General features: G+C 39.5%; 2 protein-coding genes across 2 annotated transcripts; both read left to right on the forward strand.

Moving 5' to 3' along the window:
- The first annotated feature begins 4,677 nt into the window (after positions 1 to 4,677).
- LOC146753159 (obscurin-like) lies at positions 4,678 to 5,981 on the forward strand. The gene is made up of 2 exons (XM_085530807.1): positions 4,678 to 5,011; positions 5,647 to 5,981. Exons 1-2 carry the CDS (start codon positions 4,762 to 4,764, stop codon positions 5,979 to 5,981), a joined length of 585 nt encoding a protein of 194 aa, XP_085386933.1. The 5' UTR covers positions 4,678 to 4,761.
- Positions 5,982 to 10,242: 4,261 nt separating this feature from the next.
- On the forward strand, positions 10,243 to 16,264 carry LOC146753160 (kinesin-like protein KIF20B). The gene is made up of 5 exons (XM_085530845.1): positions 10,243 to 10,300; positions 10,504 to 10,623; positions 11,843 to 12,038; positions 14,480 to 15,684; positions 16,121 to 16,264. Exons 1-4 carry the CDS (start codon positions 10,247 to 10,249, stop codon positions 15,682 to 15,684), a joined length of 1,575 nt encoding a protein of 524 aa, XP_085386971.1. The 5' UTR covers positions 10,243 to 10,246; the 3' UTR covers positions 16,121 to 16,264.
- The last annotated feature ends 729 nt before the right edge of the window (positions 16,265 to 16,993 follow it).

The raw sequence follows: 16,993 nt of genomic DNA on the forward strand, positions 1-16,993 counted from the left end.
GGTTTTAGAATAAATGAGATTCTGGTTTCCATGAAAACTGTTTGCAGGGAGCTCCATTGTAGCTAGTAAGTCTATGTTTAAGTTCAAAGACAATAATGCATTGACTGTGTTGAAGAGAGAAATGACTCAGGAATGGATGATGGTTTAGAATAAAACATAATCCTACTTATTTTCTATGCAAATATGTGTAAGGAAAAGATGCTGCACTCAGTTCTGGAAATATCCTAACAAATATATCTCTACTGTTTCACAGCTGGAGATATCAAGATTGTTAAACCACTGGAAGATGTGGAAGTGAATGAATATGGGAGTGCATCTTTTGTCTGAGATTTCACATGATGAGGTTCAGACCCAGTGGTACAAAGATGACAACAAGCTGAAGGCTGATGACAACATTAGAATGCAGCAAGATGGTAGGGTGTAAGAGGGGGATCTTTCTCCTGAGTGGGGGGTGGGTTGGAGATCAAGCATTTAAGACATCTGAAATGAAGTGAAGAAAGTTCAGAAGGGAGTTCCCCTTTTGTTTTGGGACTGAGGTTTAGGTGGAACAAGTGACATGGTGGGATGCTTAGTGTGGGAAGTGTGATGCTATCCCACCATCCCACACTGCCAGGAGCAGGTAGGAAATGAGTGCAGTTATTTCCAAAGTGGGGGTGAACAGGGCAGTTTGTTCTCCTCTCCAGAGAGGTTTTGTCTGACAGTGAGTGTGATCCTTCTGTATCAGGTACTTTGAAGGTGACGGCGGCCACATTTGGTCAGTCCTTGTAGAAGCCATGTTTAGATTACACTTTGGTGGGGATGTGGACGTGGGGGAATGGGTGGTTTCATTGACATGAGAGAACAGGCAGTGATGCTGTGAAACCAGATGGATGATGCTCAGCCTGGCCATGTGCCTCAGAGCTCTTTGCTCAAGGAAGCCAAGTGTAGTTGTGGGTTTGCTCTCAAGAGCACAGTTTGGTAGGGATGAGCTGGTGGTTGGACTAGATGACCTTAGTGGTCTTTTCCAGCCTTAGTGACTCTGTGGTTCTCTGCTTCAGGAAAGAGCTACTCGCTGACTTACACACGTGTCCAAGTCAAGGATGCAGCAGAAATAAAATCTGTAGCAGAAAAGGCAGAATCTCGTGCCCATCTTACAGTTAAAGGTAATTATGCTTCTGATGACGATTTTGATTAAATTATCTTATATTATAAACAAGCTAACATCCTTTGCTTTAATGTCAAGGAAGTTAAACACCACCAGGACCTTTCACAGAAATAAAAACTCCTACCTACCTACCTTTCTGTTCACAAAATATCCAGCTTCTCTTTTGGAATTTACTTTTGCTAAGTAAAACAGATTATTTTCTTAGGAGGTTGATTTTCTATGTTTAGACTTCAGATTTGTGTTTGAACGTTGAGGGATAAAAAACATAGCTTGACTTTTTCTTCATTTTCTCTTGCTGTTTGAAAAGAGCACTGGGTTTTGTTTTTTTTTTTTAATATATACAATGTTAGGGTATACATATATGATGTTAAGTGTTACAAAGAAAAGGGAGACATTTGAATTAGCACACTACTTAAGAGTTCAATCCCCAGCTTTACCACTGTTACAATTATAAGGGCAAGAACTTCCTGGAAAATGAATTTCTCCTAAGTAGAGTCATTACATTTGAGCTACAGAGACCTTTACTAGGAGAAAACTTGTTGTTCAGAGCTAAGTTGCTGTATTTAACCAAAGTAATTATCAATGTCCGTGTTTCATTGAACCTCTTTTCCATTTCGTAATGCGAGGAGTTTGATATTGGGATGGGAAGGTCATGGTTTGATTTAGATGTTGGACTGGGAATCAGAAGATCTGGGCTCTTTTCAGATTGTCAGTCTTATTGACTGACTTCTTAACAACATTCTTTTCTTTCTATTATTTTTTAATGATGTTTCAAGGCATTCTGAGCTGATAGGTGTAGTGTTCATGTGCAGTAATGCTGACGTGACTAAGTAGGGTGATAATGTAAAGGTTTTTTACATTCCTTCTAAATCTCTGCTTTCTCTTGTTCCATCCTTCTTAAAGAGCAATCCATTAATCTAGTAAAGGAGCTGTGTGATGAGGATGTGACTGAGCCTGAAAAAGCCAAATTTGAATGCGAGATATCCATTCCTTCTGTGAAACCTCCCAAGTGGTATTCCTACGTGGGGAAGTCTTACAGGCTGGCAGAAACTTGATTATGCAGCAAGAAGGCACCATCCACCAGCTGACCATACCGAAAACCACCACTGATATGACAAGCACCATTCAGTTCTCAATTGGCAAATCAAAATCCACAGCCACTCTGCTCGTCAGAGGTAACATATCCTGGCTTGGTTTACATCATGAAGATGAAGAATTAATTAACGTACAGCCTTCCTTCACTGGGGTCTTTGAAATACTGTGTGTGTGTCTGGAGGGTCTGCTCCATTTCCAGTTCAAAGTCGTTGGACACTAAATGAGACAGCTGCATCTCAGTAAAAGATCTGTTTGAATAGCTGTGATGTGCTTACTATTCAGATCTACAGAGCTGAGGTTTTGTCCTTGGCTATACCAAAGAAGTCAAATCAGGTGAAATTAATTGTATTTCTGAACTAGACAAGGTTAAGTTTGGTAGCACCTAAATTTGATGATAAGTTTGTCATTGATTTCATCTGAAAGAAACTTGCAGGCTTTTTATCTGCTGTTGTCCCCAGCGTAAGAGTCTCCATTCACATCCTGAAGTATTTGTTATATTTTCAACTCACTCTTATTTGAATAAAAGCCTCAACAATTTGGAGCAATTTAATAAGCACAGAACAAGAGCTGGACCTTGCATTTGGTAGATAATATACAGTATTACTTTATAGAAATGTAGTCAATGGCATTCCCTATAGACAATCGTTTGTTTTATCTTTAGAGTTGTTCAAAGAACCATTGTGAACATGACATTAATTGGAATGGAATACACGCAAGAGACTTTCCTCTTCTTCCAATTGTCCTCATCCTTTCTTCTCTTCCACCCCTGCTTTTCAGATTACCATATAGAAATCACCAGGAAGTTGGAGGACAAGACAGCTTTGGAACGTCATTCTGTCATCCTGTCCTGTGACTTCAGGCCTTCTCCAAAGGTTGTGAAATGGTTCAAAGGCCACACACTCATCAAGCCCTCTGAGAAGTACAAGATCAAGAGGGATAAGCATTCAGCAGAGCTCAAGATTCTGAAGCTGAAGCCCGATGATGCTGGTGTGTACAAGTGCAAGGCAGGAATTGCAGAGACTGAGGCCACGCTGACAGCTGAAGGTATGAGCAGGGAGGGTGGCCTCTTCCATGTCCTATTTCACCTCAGATTTCTCTTCTCTTGGTTGATTTCTGCCGTTCTCTCCTGCTAACTTTATAAATGTATAATCTTCACTGAGAAGATTACACAAAGATCATCTAGTCCAACCATTCTACCACATCCCAGTATGATTTATAGTAACAGTGGTAACAGTTCACCTTGTTTCCCCACAGCCCGCAATGTAGAAGTAACGAAGCACCTGCAGGATGTAGAAATTGAAGAAGAGAGCTCTGCTGTCTTCTCCTGCGAGCTGTCCCATGATGACGAGGACATGGAATGGTTCCTGAATGGCAACCTCCTTTACACCAACAATTACAATGACATCAAGAACGTTGGCAATTGCTGCACACGGACAATGAAGCAGGTTAAGCCTGAGGATGCTGGCACAGTGACAGTGAAGTCAGACAAGGTGTCAGAAAGCGCGCGCCTGAAGGAAAGAGGTGGGTCTGATCACACCCCTCCTGGATGTAAGAGATGCTAAAGAGCTCCAGTTCATTCTGTTGTGCAGCAACCCTGCTTCTAAAGCTGACCTCTATGGGGTGACAAGTCATCAGAGGCTTTCTTCCAGTGGAAGGTTCCATTGCAGCAGATATCAACGAAGGACGATGGTTTTGGTGTCCTGCCAAAGCATTCCATTGCTTTTTATCATCATTTTATTTACCACAAGGAGAGTTACAAGAGCAGTTTCTTTTACTGCTTCAGTAACATGCAGTGTCAATGCTGTTGTCTCCAAGGATTTATGACTGCAGGGAGAGATCATTCAGTGTGTGTTTTGCCTCTGGGATGACTAATGACCAGGCTGTGAGCAACCTGATCTAGCTGTGAATGTCCCTTTTTATTGCAGGGGAGCTGGGCTAGATGGCCTTTAAGGGTCTCTTCCAATTCTAAGGATACTGTGATTCTAAACTGCTCTCCCCAGCAATTAAGCTCTTTTACTCTATGCGCTCAGAGTTTGAAGGATTTCCTCTTTCTCCTTTCTTTTGCATTTGGTGGAAGTTTTTTCCCCAGTATAAACATCTGATGTGTGAAATAGAAGAGAGATAAAAGGAGTCAATAAAACAGGAAAATCAAAAGTGTTCAGCAGCTTATCCTCTTAATCCTGTGGCCTGCTGTATGAGCTCTGCTCCATGTGAGGGCAATGCCAGCTCTCCAGCTTTAGAAGAGCTGCATCCCAATTACTTCATATGATATCAGTCCCACCCAAGGCAATGCAGGCTGTCCCTCCTGTTCCCTGTATTCTCCTACTGATTAGTTCAGAATTACATAAAGTGCATTCAGTCAACACACATGAAACCGCTTTAGGTTCTATATTGGTGTCGTCAGTGCTGGTAAAGATTTATTTATCCCTCTTTAAAAATCTGAAAGCAACTGGAAATGTCTCAACTTCTGTATCACATTGTTCTGTTTTGCCCTTTTAATTGCAGAGAAGCCTGCTGTCTTCATGAAGTCCTTGGATGATGTTTTTGGTGAGGAGCGGGGTGTGATTAAATTGGAATGCGAAGTCTCTAAAGAGAAGGTCAAACCAGTGTGGAAGAAGGACGGTGTTCTGCTCACTTCTGGCAACAAGTATGAGCTGGTACAGTCTGGGAAGACCCTATATCCCCTTATCCATGACTTCGAGAAGTCAGATGCAGGTTTCTATACCTGTGATATTGTCCGTGATGTTGCCAAATCAAAGGTCGGCATTCAGGGTAAGTACTGTGGAAAGTAAAGGAGTGCTGAAAGCACATTCAGTGTCTTACACCTATTCCCCCACGAGCCTTAATAGTTTCTACAATAGAAGTGTATTACTGCAATTTAGCACAGTGATGTCTGGAAAATTCCCATTGCTTTTGATGTAAATGTATCTCATTTTGCCATGAAAATCACCAAACACATCAAGAATGTCCTGGAAATATTTCCTTTCTAAACATCCCTAAAATGGAGAAATGGTTTGAACACCAGTAGGGGTAGGATGGTAACAAATTAGCTAATAGAAACATTTAATTTCTTGTCATAGGCAAAACCCTTTTTCTCACGCAGCATCCTAGAGTTGTCCTCTCTGTTAGGTTTTTCCCTCTGTAGCTCATTGAATCTTCATTCTGCTCCATGGACTGAGCTGCTCTAATTGTAGTTCTTCCAGAGCAAAGACAAGAGATTCACGTCTCTTTTTTTTTTTATAGCTTTCTGGTAATTCTGAGTGGAGAATGTCTTAGAGAATACATCAGTAAGGAACGCAGCCATGTTCTGCAAATCCTGAGTTAAAACACCAGTACTGCTACTCATGTCAGTCACAAATGCCTTTTCTCCATATAAACCTCATACTAACGTATCTCTTACCTTCCAGAGCTGAATAGTGGCATTACCAAACGGCTGAAAAACACTGAAATCCAGGAGGGAGAAGATTGTACTTTTGAATGCATTCCGTCCCATGAAAGCATTGATGAGTTCAAGTGGACACTGAATGGAAGCAGAGTGGAAAGTGGTGGGCGATTTAAAGCTTCTAACGTGAGTCGGAAATATACTCTCATTATCAAAAGTGTGACTCCTACTGACGCTGGGGAAGTCATTTTTACTGCCCGTGGTCTAACCTCCAAAGCCTCTCTGTCTGTGAAAGGTAATGAGATGGGAGAGATTCTGGGGTCTGATTCCTTCAACTGTCTTCTGATAAGATTGTCGTGAGAGCTAACTCATAATATGGTTAAAGTGAATAGCAACCTTCTACTTGAACCTCGAAGCACTGAGAATTTCTCTTAAAAATAAGTAAAAGGAGGAAACATTTTACACAAATGTGAGAACTACCCAAAGCACTGGGGTAGTGTTGGAAATGGGCATCTCACTACAGCTTGTTCCATTAACAGTAAATCAGGAATGATCTGTTGAGGGAACTGTGGGAGCAATATCCTCTAAGTATAAGCTGAAGGGATGGCCTTCACATCATCTAGCTGTACAACAAATTCCTATCTAGAACATGTGCATCTGAGAGCATCATCTGAGGCTCCCAGTGTGATGAGTGGAGAGAAGAAAGAGGCAGTTTTCAGACATGGTTCATCATCCTCAATGGGGTAGATTTAAGAGAGAATAAATGCTGCCTGGAATTCTATTGTCTGTACTTTGCAGATTACTGCTGGCTGTAGGATGGCGTCTGTTGCAAGTGCCTCTCTAACTTATCTCCAGCATGTAGATGCATGTATTTTGAGAGAGGCATCCTACCCTAAGTGTATGTTACTCAAAAGGCAATGTTTTCTTCCAGGAAAACCGACTGAGGTTTCAAAACAGCTGGAGGATAAGACAGCAGCAGCAGGGCAGGACATCAGCCTGAGCTGTGATCTGTCAAAACCGGATTTGAACATCAGGTGGTACAAGGATGGCAAAGCAATCAGAAAAAGCCAGAAGTACGACTTGCAGCAGGAGGGAAGTGGGGCCATTCTGATCATCCATGACTCTACTGCCAAGGACAGTGGGGAGTACCCCTGTGAGACAGAGGACTCCATAACAAAAGCCAGGGTCACTGTGCAAGGTGAGTTGAAAAGCACACTGGGGATGGCATGTAGAGAAGTCGAGGTAAATATCTGCAGCCTGTGGGTGATGTTTTTCTCTTCTGTTTCCTTGAGCAGGATCAATTCTTAGTTTTCAGAAAATATGATGGATTAAAATCTTTTCCTTAAAATAATCTGGAAACCGAATGATTCTCCAGTGTGATGTGGATCTGGGCAGCCTGGTCTAGTGGTTGGTGGCCCCTTGACAGGGGGTTTAAAACTAGATGCTCTTTGAGGTCCTTTCCTACTCAGGCCACTCTATGATTCTGTGATCATTCTATGGTTCTATGATCTTGGTTGTTAGTGAGCCACGAAAAGATGGCAATCTGAATTAGTCTATATTGAATATGTGTAATCAAAACTATATGCAGTTGATCAGATGAGATCCTACCAGCGCATGTATAATGGTATTGAACTTTCCAGATATCTACTGGAATTATCAAACCTATGTAAATGGGTGGACTCTGTGGTCTTCTTAGACTCTTTGCATCTCTATGTGATATTCTGAAATGAGGGCAAAGGAGATTCAGGACACCTCTGTATGCTTGGGACTTGTTGGGGTAACAAATCCCTTTGTCCTACACCCTCATCCTTTTTTTTTTCCTTTCAGAAAAACCTAATTACTTTATCAAGGAACTTTCAGATGTGAAAATTGAAGAAAGTGGAAGTGCACTTTTTACATGTCAGAGCGAGAAAGCCGCATCATTCGTCATATGGAGGAAAGGCATTGCTGAGCTCAGGGCTGGCAGGAAATACAAGAGGGCACAGAAAGGACAAGACCTGAAGCTGAGCATAAAAAATCTGGAGAAAAGTGACAGTGACGTGTACACCTGTGACATTGGTGATGCCCAGTCCAGAGCCAAGCTGGTTGTACAAGGTATGTGTGAGAGCCATATGACTGCGCATCCTGTTTCTCCACTCCCAAGACATTATCCTGGTAGAATTTGTACATTTATGGCAGGTCTTTGGGGCTGCAGCTGTCTGGCCTGAATAGCGGTTCACAAGCCATGCACAGAGCAAGCTGCACGGAAAGGGAAAGAGCTACCAACTAGAGCAGTGCCATTGAGAACTTTATGTATCATATAAAACCAAAAATGCTGATGTACGGTGAGGCTGGTGACCCAGAAATCAGTGTGAACTTTCTATCTCTGACCTTTCTGAGTTACAAATAGTCCTCCAGAGTTCTAGGCAAAAATTCCCTGATGCAGCATTCTGGGTAGTTGTCACGGTTTAAACAAAAATCTACTTGTGTCCATGACAGGGGGGCCACAGGCAAGTGAGGTGCTAGAAGGAGCTGAACCTCTGTCCCAACTACTTCAGAAGCAGCCCAAACCCCCTCATACACAGCTAAGATCTCCTTCTCAGTTGGAGTGTAGCACTCCTCAGACCCTTTATATGCTCGACTCCAAAGTCCCGGGGGTTGGCCTTGGGTTTCTCCTGAAGCTCTTTGCCACAAACTCCAGGTGGGACCTTTCTCTCCAGCAGCAGTGTAGAGGATGTTCTTCACATCCTGTCCCATCCGTACTGGCCCCAAGGCCACGGCACGGGCTATCTCTTGTTTTCTCTGCTCAAAAGCCTGCTGCTGCTCAGGACCCCATGAGAAATTATTCTTCTTCCGTGTTACCTGATAGAGGGGGCTCACTATGTGGCTATAGTTTGGGACATGCATTCTCCAAAAGCCCACTACTCCCAGAAAAGATTGGGTCTCTGTCTTGTTGGTGGGAGGAGACATAGCAGTGATTTTGTCAGTTACATCTGCTGGGATGTGTCGATGCCCATCTTGCCATTTTACACCTAAGAACTGGATTTCCTGGGCAGACCCCTTCACCTTGCTGCGCTTAATGGCAAAACCAGCTTGCAAAAGAATTTGGATTATCTGTTTTCTTTTCTTGAAAATCTCTGCTGCTGTATGGCCCCACACGACAGTATCATCAATATACTGCAAGTGTTCGGGAGCAGTAAAATTATTCATGCTTTATATGATGTTATGATGTGGAATACTGATAGCAAAATTACAAAATTATTAAACCATGACACCCTGGTATTTTTCTTTTTTTTTTTCTTCAATATTTTTCTTTTTTTTTTCTTAAATATTTTCCTTTTTACTATTTAAATGTTATGGGCACATCTTATAGCAACACAAGGCTGTTTACAAAGAAGTGCATGCTGTGTTGCTGTATGATGAGCAAGATACATCTATTCTTCATCTAGCAGGAATAGTTGCTGAGCCTTAAGAACAGTTTCAGAAAGCTTTGAGAATTTGGGCATTTTCCTTGTTTCTGCAACACAAAATGAAAATTTACGCTGTATACAAAGAAAAGGGGAGTCCGAACTTGTACATTAAATCTGAAGGAGATCAATCTGGGGTAATATTTAAAAAAAAAAAAAAAAAAAAAAAGGGAGTGTGATCATCAAATACTATAAAATATATTAGCTGTTACTAGAATGCCACTTATCTTCCCCCCATACGAATCACTGTCATGTTGTATGTGAATTTGTGAGGTGGGTTTTGAAGCTGAAATTAAAAACTTCTTGTATGGCTGTCTTCATAGTGGCTATCCAGACTATCTGTAGAAATAACAGCTATTATGTAGTCAGCTATTCACCAGTTCTAACTGATTATAAATTACGTTTCAGGGTGGAGAACATAGCATAGTGCCTGACACCTGTGTTGATCCTGAGGGCATTCTTGATTCTGTGCATTATGATGTCATGGATATTAAAGAGCAAGCTGAGACAGCACATAGTTCCATTGTATCCCTGGAGGACCCGAAGGAAGATACTGGCTGGTTTGAAAAGCAGCTGGAGAAAACTAACTTTGAACTGATGGAGACCAAAGAAGAGCTAACAGAGAAAAACACCAAACTACTTAAAACTGAAGAAGAGCTGATGCAGAAGAACAAAGGTGAGTTATGCGATGTGAAAGGTAGAAGACAGAAATAGTTCATTAATCTAAAAGAGAAATAACCAGTTTGAGTAGGAATTAGAGGAGATGTTCTACCCTTGGAACCATAGCCTGTAGATAAGTGATAGTTTGTTCCTTGTGTATATTCAGGTTCAGCAATTCCACGGTTTTTGGTTATTTCTTTTCTTTTTTTCCCCCTCTCCTTTAAACTGCAACTAGCAGCTTTACGCTTTCGTAAGTATGGGGTTAAATGTCTATATCTTGATTTTTACTTTTATATTGTAATCTCTACTCTTCTTTATGTCTTGTTGATGCAATGTTTTCGTTCCAAGAAATATAGAAAACTTTTGAATCACTCCCAATAAGTGAAGACCACATGCAAATTAATTAATCTGTTCAAAAGCTACCTAAACGTTAGAATATCTGGAAAAATTGATTACTTAATAAACTATCTATTGGCTACTTATGTAATACAACCTTTTCTGTGTGTTACAGACTTTGAAATGCAGGTGATTAAATTGGATGAGTCTGTTGAGCAACTTAAAGAAGCAACTGAGGTAACTTTATCAAGAAGATGTTGTGTAAAATTGTTTTAATACCAACTTGTGGTAGCTTAAAATGCTATTCCAGTAGGCTCCATTAATAGATTTCTTACCGAGCTTAGCTTAACTGAATTTGCCCTTAATGCATTGTGTAATTCAGCTACTTAACACTACATTAGAAACTGATGACTGAATTTTTTTTATTTTTTATTTCCAAGAAAATGAATGCACAAAATGAAAGGATTCGAGAGCTAATGGACATCGTGGTGCAGAAAGATGACATTATTACAGAGCTACAAGACTTAAAATCTCATTTAGAAGAAAAAGTAAAAGATTATGTGAGTTTTACACATCTCCGTATCCTTATACAAAAAAAGGAAAACACTAATTCTATGCTTGTAATCAACACAATTTTGGAAAACTGATTTTCTGTATGTAGCTGGTACTCGCTTGAAATTGTAAACAATTCAAATTTATCTGAAGGTAGTTGTTGTTAACACAAACAACAAAAATATCAGTGTGTTCCACTATCTCCTGCCTCACACTCCTACATCAGAGGAAGAGCAACAGTAAAAGTATGTTGAGTAGAGTTGGAAGTACGAGTATGAATGGTCAGGATATCTCCACGTTCTATGCAGTCCATAAAACTTTATCCTGACTAATGTACTGCGAGCTACTGAATATGTGAAGACTAGCTTGATTAAGTATGTGTGCATACCACTTCTGGTGGTTTTTGTTCATTTTTTGATGTTTGGTAGCCCGAAGTAGCTCTGAAAACATTTGTAGTTAATTCTGTCACTCAGATCTCTAACCTTGTAAGCTTAGCAACTTGACCCTTCTTAGTCTTTGACTGTCTGCATCACTGCAACTTAGTATTTCCATGGTGTTAAAGCTGACTGTGATGAGTAGTCATGTCCTCGCCTATTACTTCTTCCAAGAACAAGGCTCCAACTCTATCTGTGAGATTGTGTGGCCTGAACACTTCTGAGGCTTTTCTTTTCATAAGTTACTAAAGATGAATAATCAGTCCTTGGCAGTGCCAGCATGGCTTAACAATCGTCATCTTGTAAGTAAGGAAGCTTCACTTGTGGTCAAGGACACAATCTAAAATATGCGTGACAGAGCTGACTAAGCTTTAAGGTTGGATTATATCTGTCATGATGAAAGTGATTTTAGCAGCTTAGCAGAAGTGTGATGTGATGAACTTGTATGAGAGCTGACCATTTGCTCTTTGACCATGTTTGTAATTTTGTTGACTTCTTGGAAACAGGAAATTCTTTGATAAACTGGTAAACTCTTGATTGTGTGCAAGTCTTTTACTTTGTAACCTGCTAGGCTCTTGCTTTCCCTTGTATACTCTACCGAGTATTGCACTTCTCATTATCTGAAGGTGTACTTGTTCTGTCTGCTATTGAGATTTGTAACTGATGTCTATAGAGTCACTGGGTAAATATTTTAGCTGTATGGTTTTGTGTAAATATTTGCCTACAGAAGATTACTGAGACTTAAGTGCTCCTTTTGTTAAGCTTCAATGTAACTGATCTTATATCAATACAGGAAAAGACTACCTACCATTTAACTACCATTAAAGCAGAACCGGCAGAAGAGAACACTAATAAAGGAACTGAAAGCAGCCAATTTTCAGTGCTTTCAGTTAAAGCACTGAAACAAGAGAAAACTGAGTTGGAAGTGGGAAGAAAGCGCAGTACTGATGAAGATAAGCCTACTGTGGAAGAGCCACCTTCAAAGAAAGGTACAGTTTCTTCCATCCTTGAACAGGGTGTCTTCCAAAACAATAAATGGCTTCCTATTCTGGATAGGAAGCAAAAGGCTGTGAAGCGCGTACCTTATGGTATAAGGAGAAAAGCCACTGTGTTAAACTGTAAATAGAAGTAACTGTTATGTAAATATCCCTTTTTCAGAAGGTCCTATGCTGTTCATTTTTGAATGCTTAAGAATAAAAGTTTTTGGCACTATTTTTTTCCTTTTTGCTGCTTTTTCCTCATCTGTTGATGCACTTGCAGATTTGGTAATAGTTTTAAAGCAGTTTCTTTAGGATTGTTTCAACTGCTGTTGCTGATCTTCTGAGTAGCATCAGCTGTTCAAGTGCTTTTTTTTGTTTGTTTGTTTTGTTTTTCCTGAAGCAACTATCAGAATTGTTGACGACCTGCTAATTGCTCGCTCATGGGCAATATTTGAGCAAAATGGCTTGGATAAGCTCTGATGCATATAACTTCACTTCTGGGCACAGCTGAGCATCAGTGTTCCTAGGATTACGGAAGGCATATACAATGTAGAAGGGAAAATCTAAAACTTAGCTGTATTCCCTTCCTTTCTTGTATTCCTCTTGCAAAATATGTGCAAGGGAGAAAGTCAAGGCCTTCTTTGGATGAGATGCTGTTCTTGGATGATTTGTCCCTGCTGCCTTTATTTGGCATAAATATTGAATCCTAATGTGACCACTGAATGGCATCACATATAAGCATCTTACCAGAGACTGAGGGAGGGATGTGGACTCCTCCATACTCCAAATAGTAGTGGGTTTGTTCTAATCATATGACCAAAGCTCTCATTTAAAAATTAATGACAGCAATGCTCCACATAGGAATTAAAATGGGTAGCTGATAGTCACAATGTCAGCATGAAGTTTTCTGTTAAGAAGTACTGAGTATTCAATCATGTTAAAATTTTCTTCTATTTGTGAGTATTAATAGCATCAAATTTCAAAAACTGCTTAATATATATTCTTTAGCTATGTTAAATATACACAGTAGAACAATGAGCACAGGTGTGTTGTGCTGGTTCTTTTGTAGAATTAGTTATATAAGTAGCACGAGCAAAAGTGTTTTAGGAGATGCTAGGTTATCTCAGCTTCAAGTTCAGGGTATTTACACCATTCTCTGAGCTTTTAGGTCTTGTTCCCTATGCTCTGTAATAATGCTTTTTCCCTACTTCCTGTGTAAGGAGCTTCTAGACTGAACATTACACATCTTCTCCCTAGTCTTATTTATCTTGCTTTAGTGCTTGCTTGTTGTTTTCAGCATAAAGTGTTTAGATTACTTATAAATCATATTCCCCTCACTAGTGTTGCTGGGAGCAGCAATCAAACCCAAAACCTGGTTTGGGGTGGAATATGCCACTGCTGTTTCTTCAGTATGACTTTTAAATCAGTTGAGGGCTGTATATAAAACTCCTTAGATGAGTTAAGAGGCTGTTTCCATGCAGTACATGTGAATCTGTATGTAATGCAGGCTGCACGTGGGCGCTATAAAATTCTGCATTTCTGTAGTTGTAGTAATAAAAGGACTGTACAAGAATCACCATTGAATATATTGTTGTGGTGACACAATCCCTAGTAAGTCTTGACTTATTTTTTTTAATACTTAAAGTATGCATATTATGGAATGGACATAACTGGATTCTAAAGCAATGATGAAATACAGCAGAAGTCGCTTTTGATAGAAAGAAAATGCATGTGATTTTAGCTAATTGCTCACCAGTTAAAGAAAAAAACAGCCCCAAGCTAATGGAATATTTATGGAAACTTGAATCTGCAAATTTGTACAACTTTATGAGTGAACTTTATATGCAAAAGAGTAAGTGTGGACAGAAGTAGGAATCCTCATATTTTGTTTAGAGATCAACTGAATAAGAGAGACAGATATCAACACTTAAGTGATCAACTTGTCCAGGGTTTTATCTTTCTTTTGAAAGTAAGAGGACTGTGAGTTGGAATGAAATTTCTTAGAGAACTGTTTATCTACCATTTAGATGTAGATGGAGTGATTCCTGGCTGCCTTATAGGGATTGCTGAAGCAGGGAAGATAGAAAGAATATAGCTGTGAATTATCTATCTCGTTCCCATGTTTCTTAGATCTAATAAGATTTTCTACTGGTGTGGAGTGGAAGGTTTGAGTAGTGCCATGGTAAAAGTGTTCTTCCAGACTGAAAACCTTTTGCTGTTAATTCTGTATAGAAATCTGAGGCACCTGATTACGTGTTCAGAGGACTTGAATTCCTTCACTAGTATCAAATACTATGTGATGTGAGGGCATGGCTTGCATATTACGACAGTTTTTCACTTAGAAGTTGCTCCTTGGTGTTGTGAACTGCTATGTAATAATGATTTTAATCAATCTGAGCTACATTCCTTTTCCCTTTTTTTTGTTTGTTTGTTTGTTTGTTTTACCGTAGTTGTAAATGAGAGAAAGAAAAAGAACACTGTAGAGCAGAGGACAATTGAACACATGAAACAAAAGTGCTCCACGTACCGAAAGGAAGTACTAGCACTGAGGGAAAGAACTGAAATCTTGGAACGTCATTTAGCTGTGCTTGAAGAACAATGCAGAAGAGAAAAAAATAAAAAAGAAGATTTCAGTAAGCAGGTAACAAGCCTGCGTATTGAGCTTTCTTTTTCTGAAGAAACAGCTGATGTCCTCCGTGAACAAATTCTGCAGGGTCAAGCTGACTATCGGGAAATTGCTTCTGAACTGGATGAACAGAAATCTATAAATATGACACTAGAAGACAAAAATGCCCAACTAACTAACAACATAGAAGTTGCCAAAGAATATATAATTGATAAAGTGTCACAAGTAAAAGAAATGCGGACCAAATTAGATGAATTATACAAATGTCACTTAGAGTTTCACGCCATCGGTACTGACTTTGTCAGTGTAAAGGATTCCTCAGACTCTGAAAAAGATGAGACAGGGACATCTCAAATTAGTTCTGCATGCATTCAGTCACAGACTTCTTCCATCTCAGATCTTGTGCAGGACCTCTCCTTTTACTGTAGTCTTGAAAGGATTTGGGAAGTATGCAGAAGTATTGTTGATGTTTCCTCACAAAAAAGTCAGCACATCAAAGCACTGCTTCAAGACAATGAAAACCTAAAGGCGGGACTGAATAATGCTGAATATCATAATCGTCAGCTTGTAATGAAGCTATGTGAGATTACAACTCAGACTAGTCAGGAAGATGATCTTGTGAATCAGTTACATGAGCAAATAGAAAAGAAAACTCAGGACTTTGAAGAAAAGACTGCAGAAGATCAGAGAGTGATTGCACAATTTCAGGAGGAAGTTGCCAACTGTGAGGTAAAAATAAGAGAGCTTGAATATCGCCTGGAGGCTTCCAAGACAATGGAAGACAATGTGTCAAAACTCAATGAATTACTTAAAGAAAAAGAATCTATTATCGTTAATCTGGAGACAGTTACAGCAACTCTGCAGGAGAAGTCTGCAAATGCAGACAAAAATTTTGAAGAGTTAATTAGCAATGAAGCAAATCTGATTCAAGAAGTTATGCAGCTGAAAAACAGCTTGGAGCAGATTAAACATTCTCTTCGGGAAAAGGAAAAGAGTGAAATGGAGAAAGTGCAACGTATAGAATCATAAGTAACCACTGAGTTAACTTAGAGCCCTTTGAGAATGAACTAGAGTTAAAAATAGTTAATGGGAACATCCCTTCGACTTAATGCATCTGCATGCTTATCAATGGCCAAACTACTACTTTAGGATGCTTTGGTATGCTACTTGAGTTCCAAGGGAAAACAGGAGTGTGCAAGGAAATAAAGAATAATATGGGGATTTCTGGTGGTTTTGTTGTACATCCCTCAGAATAGCATCTGAATAATTTATTGCTTCAGCATCTGATTATGAGAAGCAAGCTGAAATTCAAAAGTAATTGTTTAAATCTTGTCACTGGTCTAGATAGATTTAAGAGTCTATTTACAAATAGAAACCAACAGGCAGGGCATGGATTAAGCTGTAATTGCTGTTTCCATGAGATGTGTAACCGTAATGTTCTTTGTGTCTTTATTTTTAACATAAGGCTAGAAAATATTCTTTCTGAGAGTTCTGCCCTTGTACTGAATTTGAAAAAAGATTTGCAGAGGAAAGAAGAAGAGTATGCGGATCTAAAAGACAAACATTCTGATGCCGAGAAACAAATTCAGCAACTACAAAGCGAGGGTTGTAGTCAACTGAGATATTTTTTTCTGTAAGATTATGCTTGGCTTTCTGCTGTTAAAACTTCTCAAACTTTAACTATGAAGCTGGAAATTTCACACTAGTGTGGCTAGCAGCAAATCTTAGGTAAAGTTGCCATTGAAGCTCTAGAGGGGACCAGAAGTTAAAACATGGTTTCACATAGATAATGAACAGAGGAAAGTAAAGTAGGTTAGTAGTCTGGAATAAGGTTTGTGAAGAGAATAGCTAATCTGCCTCTGGAGGGGACTTGTTGTTATCTCTAAGTTACTGGTGACATGCCATTGGTATCCGTGGTAACTCCAAAGCCTAAAACCTAAGTCTTGTGAAAAAATGCTGATAACTGGGAAGAAGAATGCTATTTACTTGAAGAGAAATAGACTAATTTCCAGAGGCTCTTTAATATAAGCATGTATATTTTTTTTTCTTCTATTTCAGCTTCAGTGATGTTAATAGTTAAAATTTAATTATTAAACAAGAAGATATCTTAAAACCCATTTTGCAGGATCTTAGTCTGAAAGTTTATTGGGTGTGCTTGGGGTGGAAAATTGAAGCTTAAAAATGAATTCATGTCTTCCTTGGTAACCTTGCACTTGCTGTCGTTTTCCTACTCAGCACTTGTTTGTGAATTCCTCTTTATTTAACAAAGAAGTATTTGGCCAGGTTGGATTACAGAAGTCTTTTAATGAACCGTGAGCTGTGCTTACATTACAGGTGT

The sequence above is a fragment of the Coturnix japonica genome, unplaced genomic scaffold, assembly GCF_054131305.1.
Source record: "Coturnix japonica strain WE unplaced genomic scaffold, WE-NBRP24 Scf039, whole genome shotgun sequence".
NCBI lineage: Eukaryota > Metazoa > Chordata > Aves > Galliformes > Phasianidae > Coturnix > Coturnix japonica.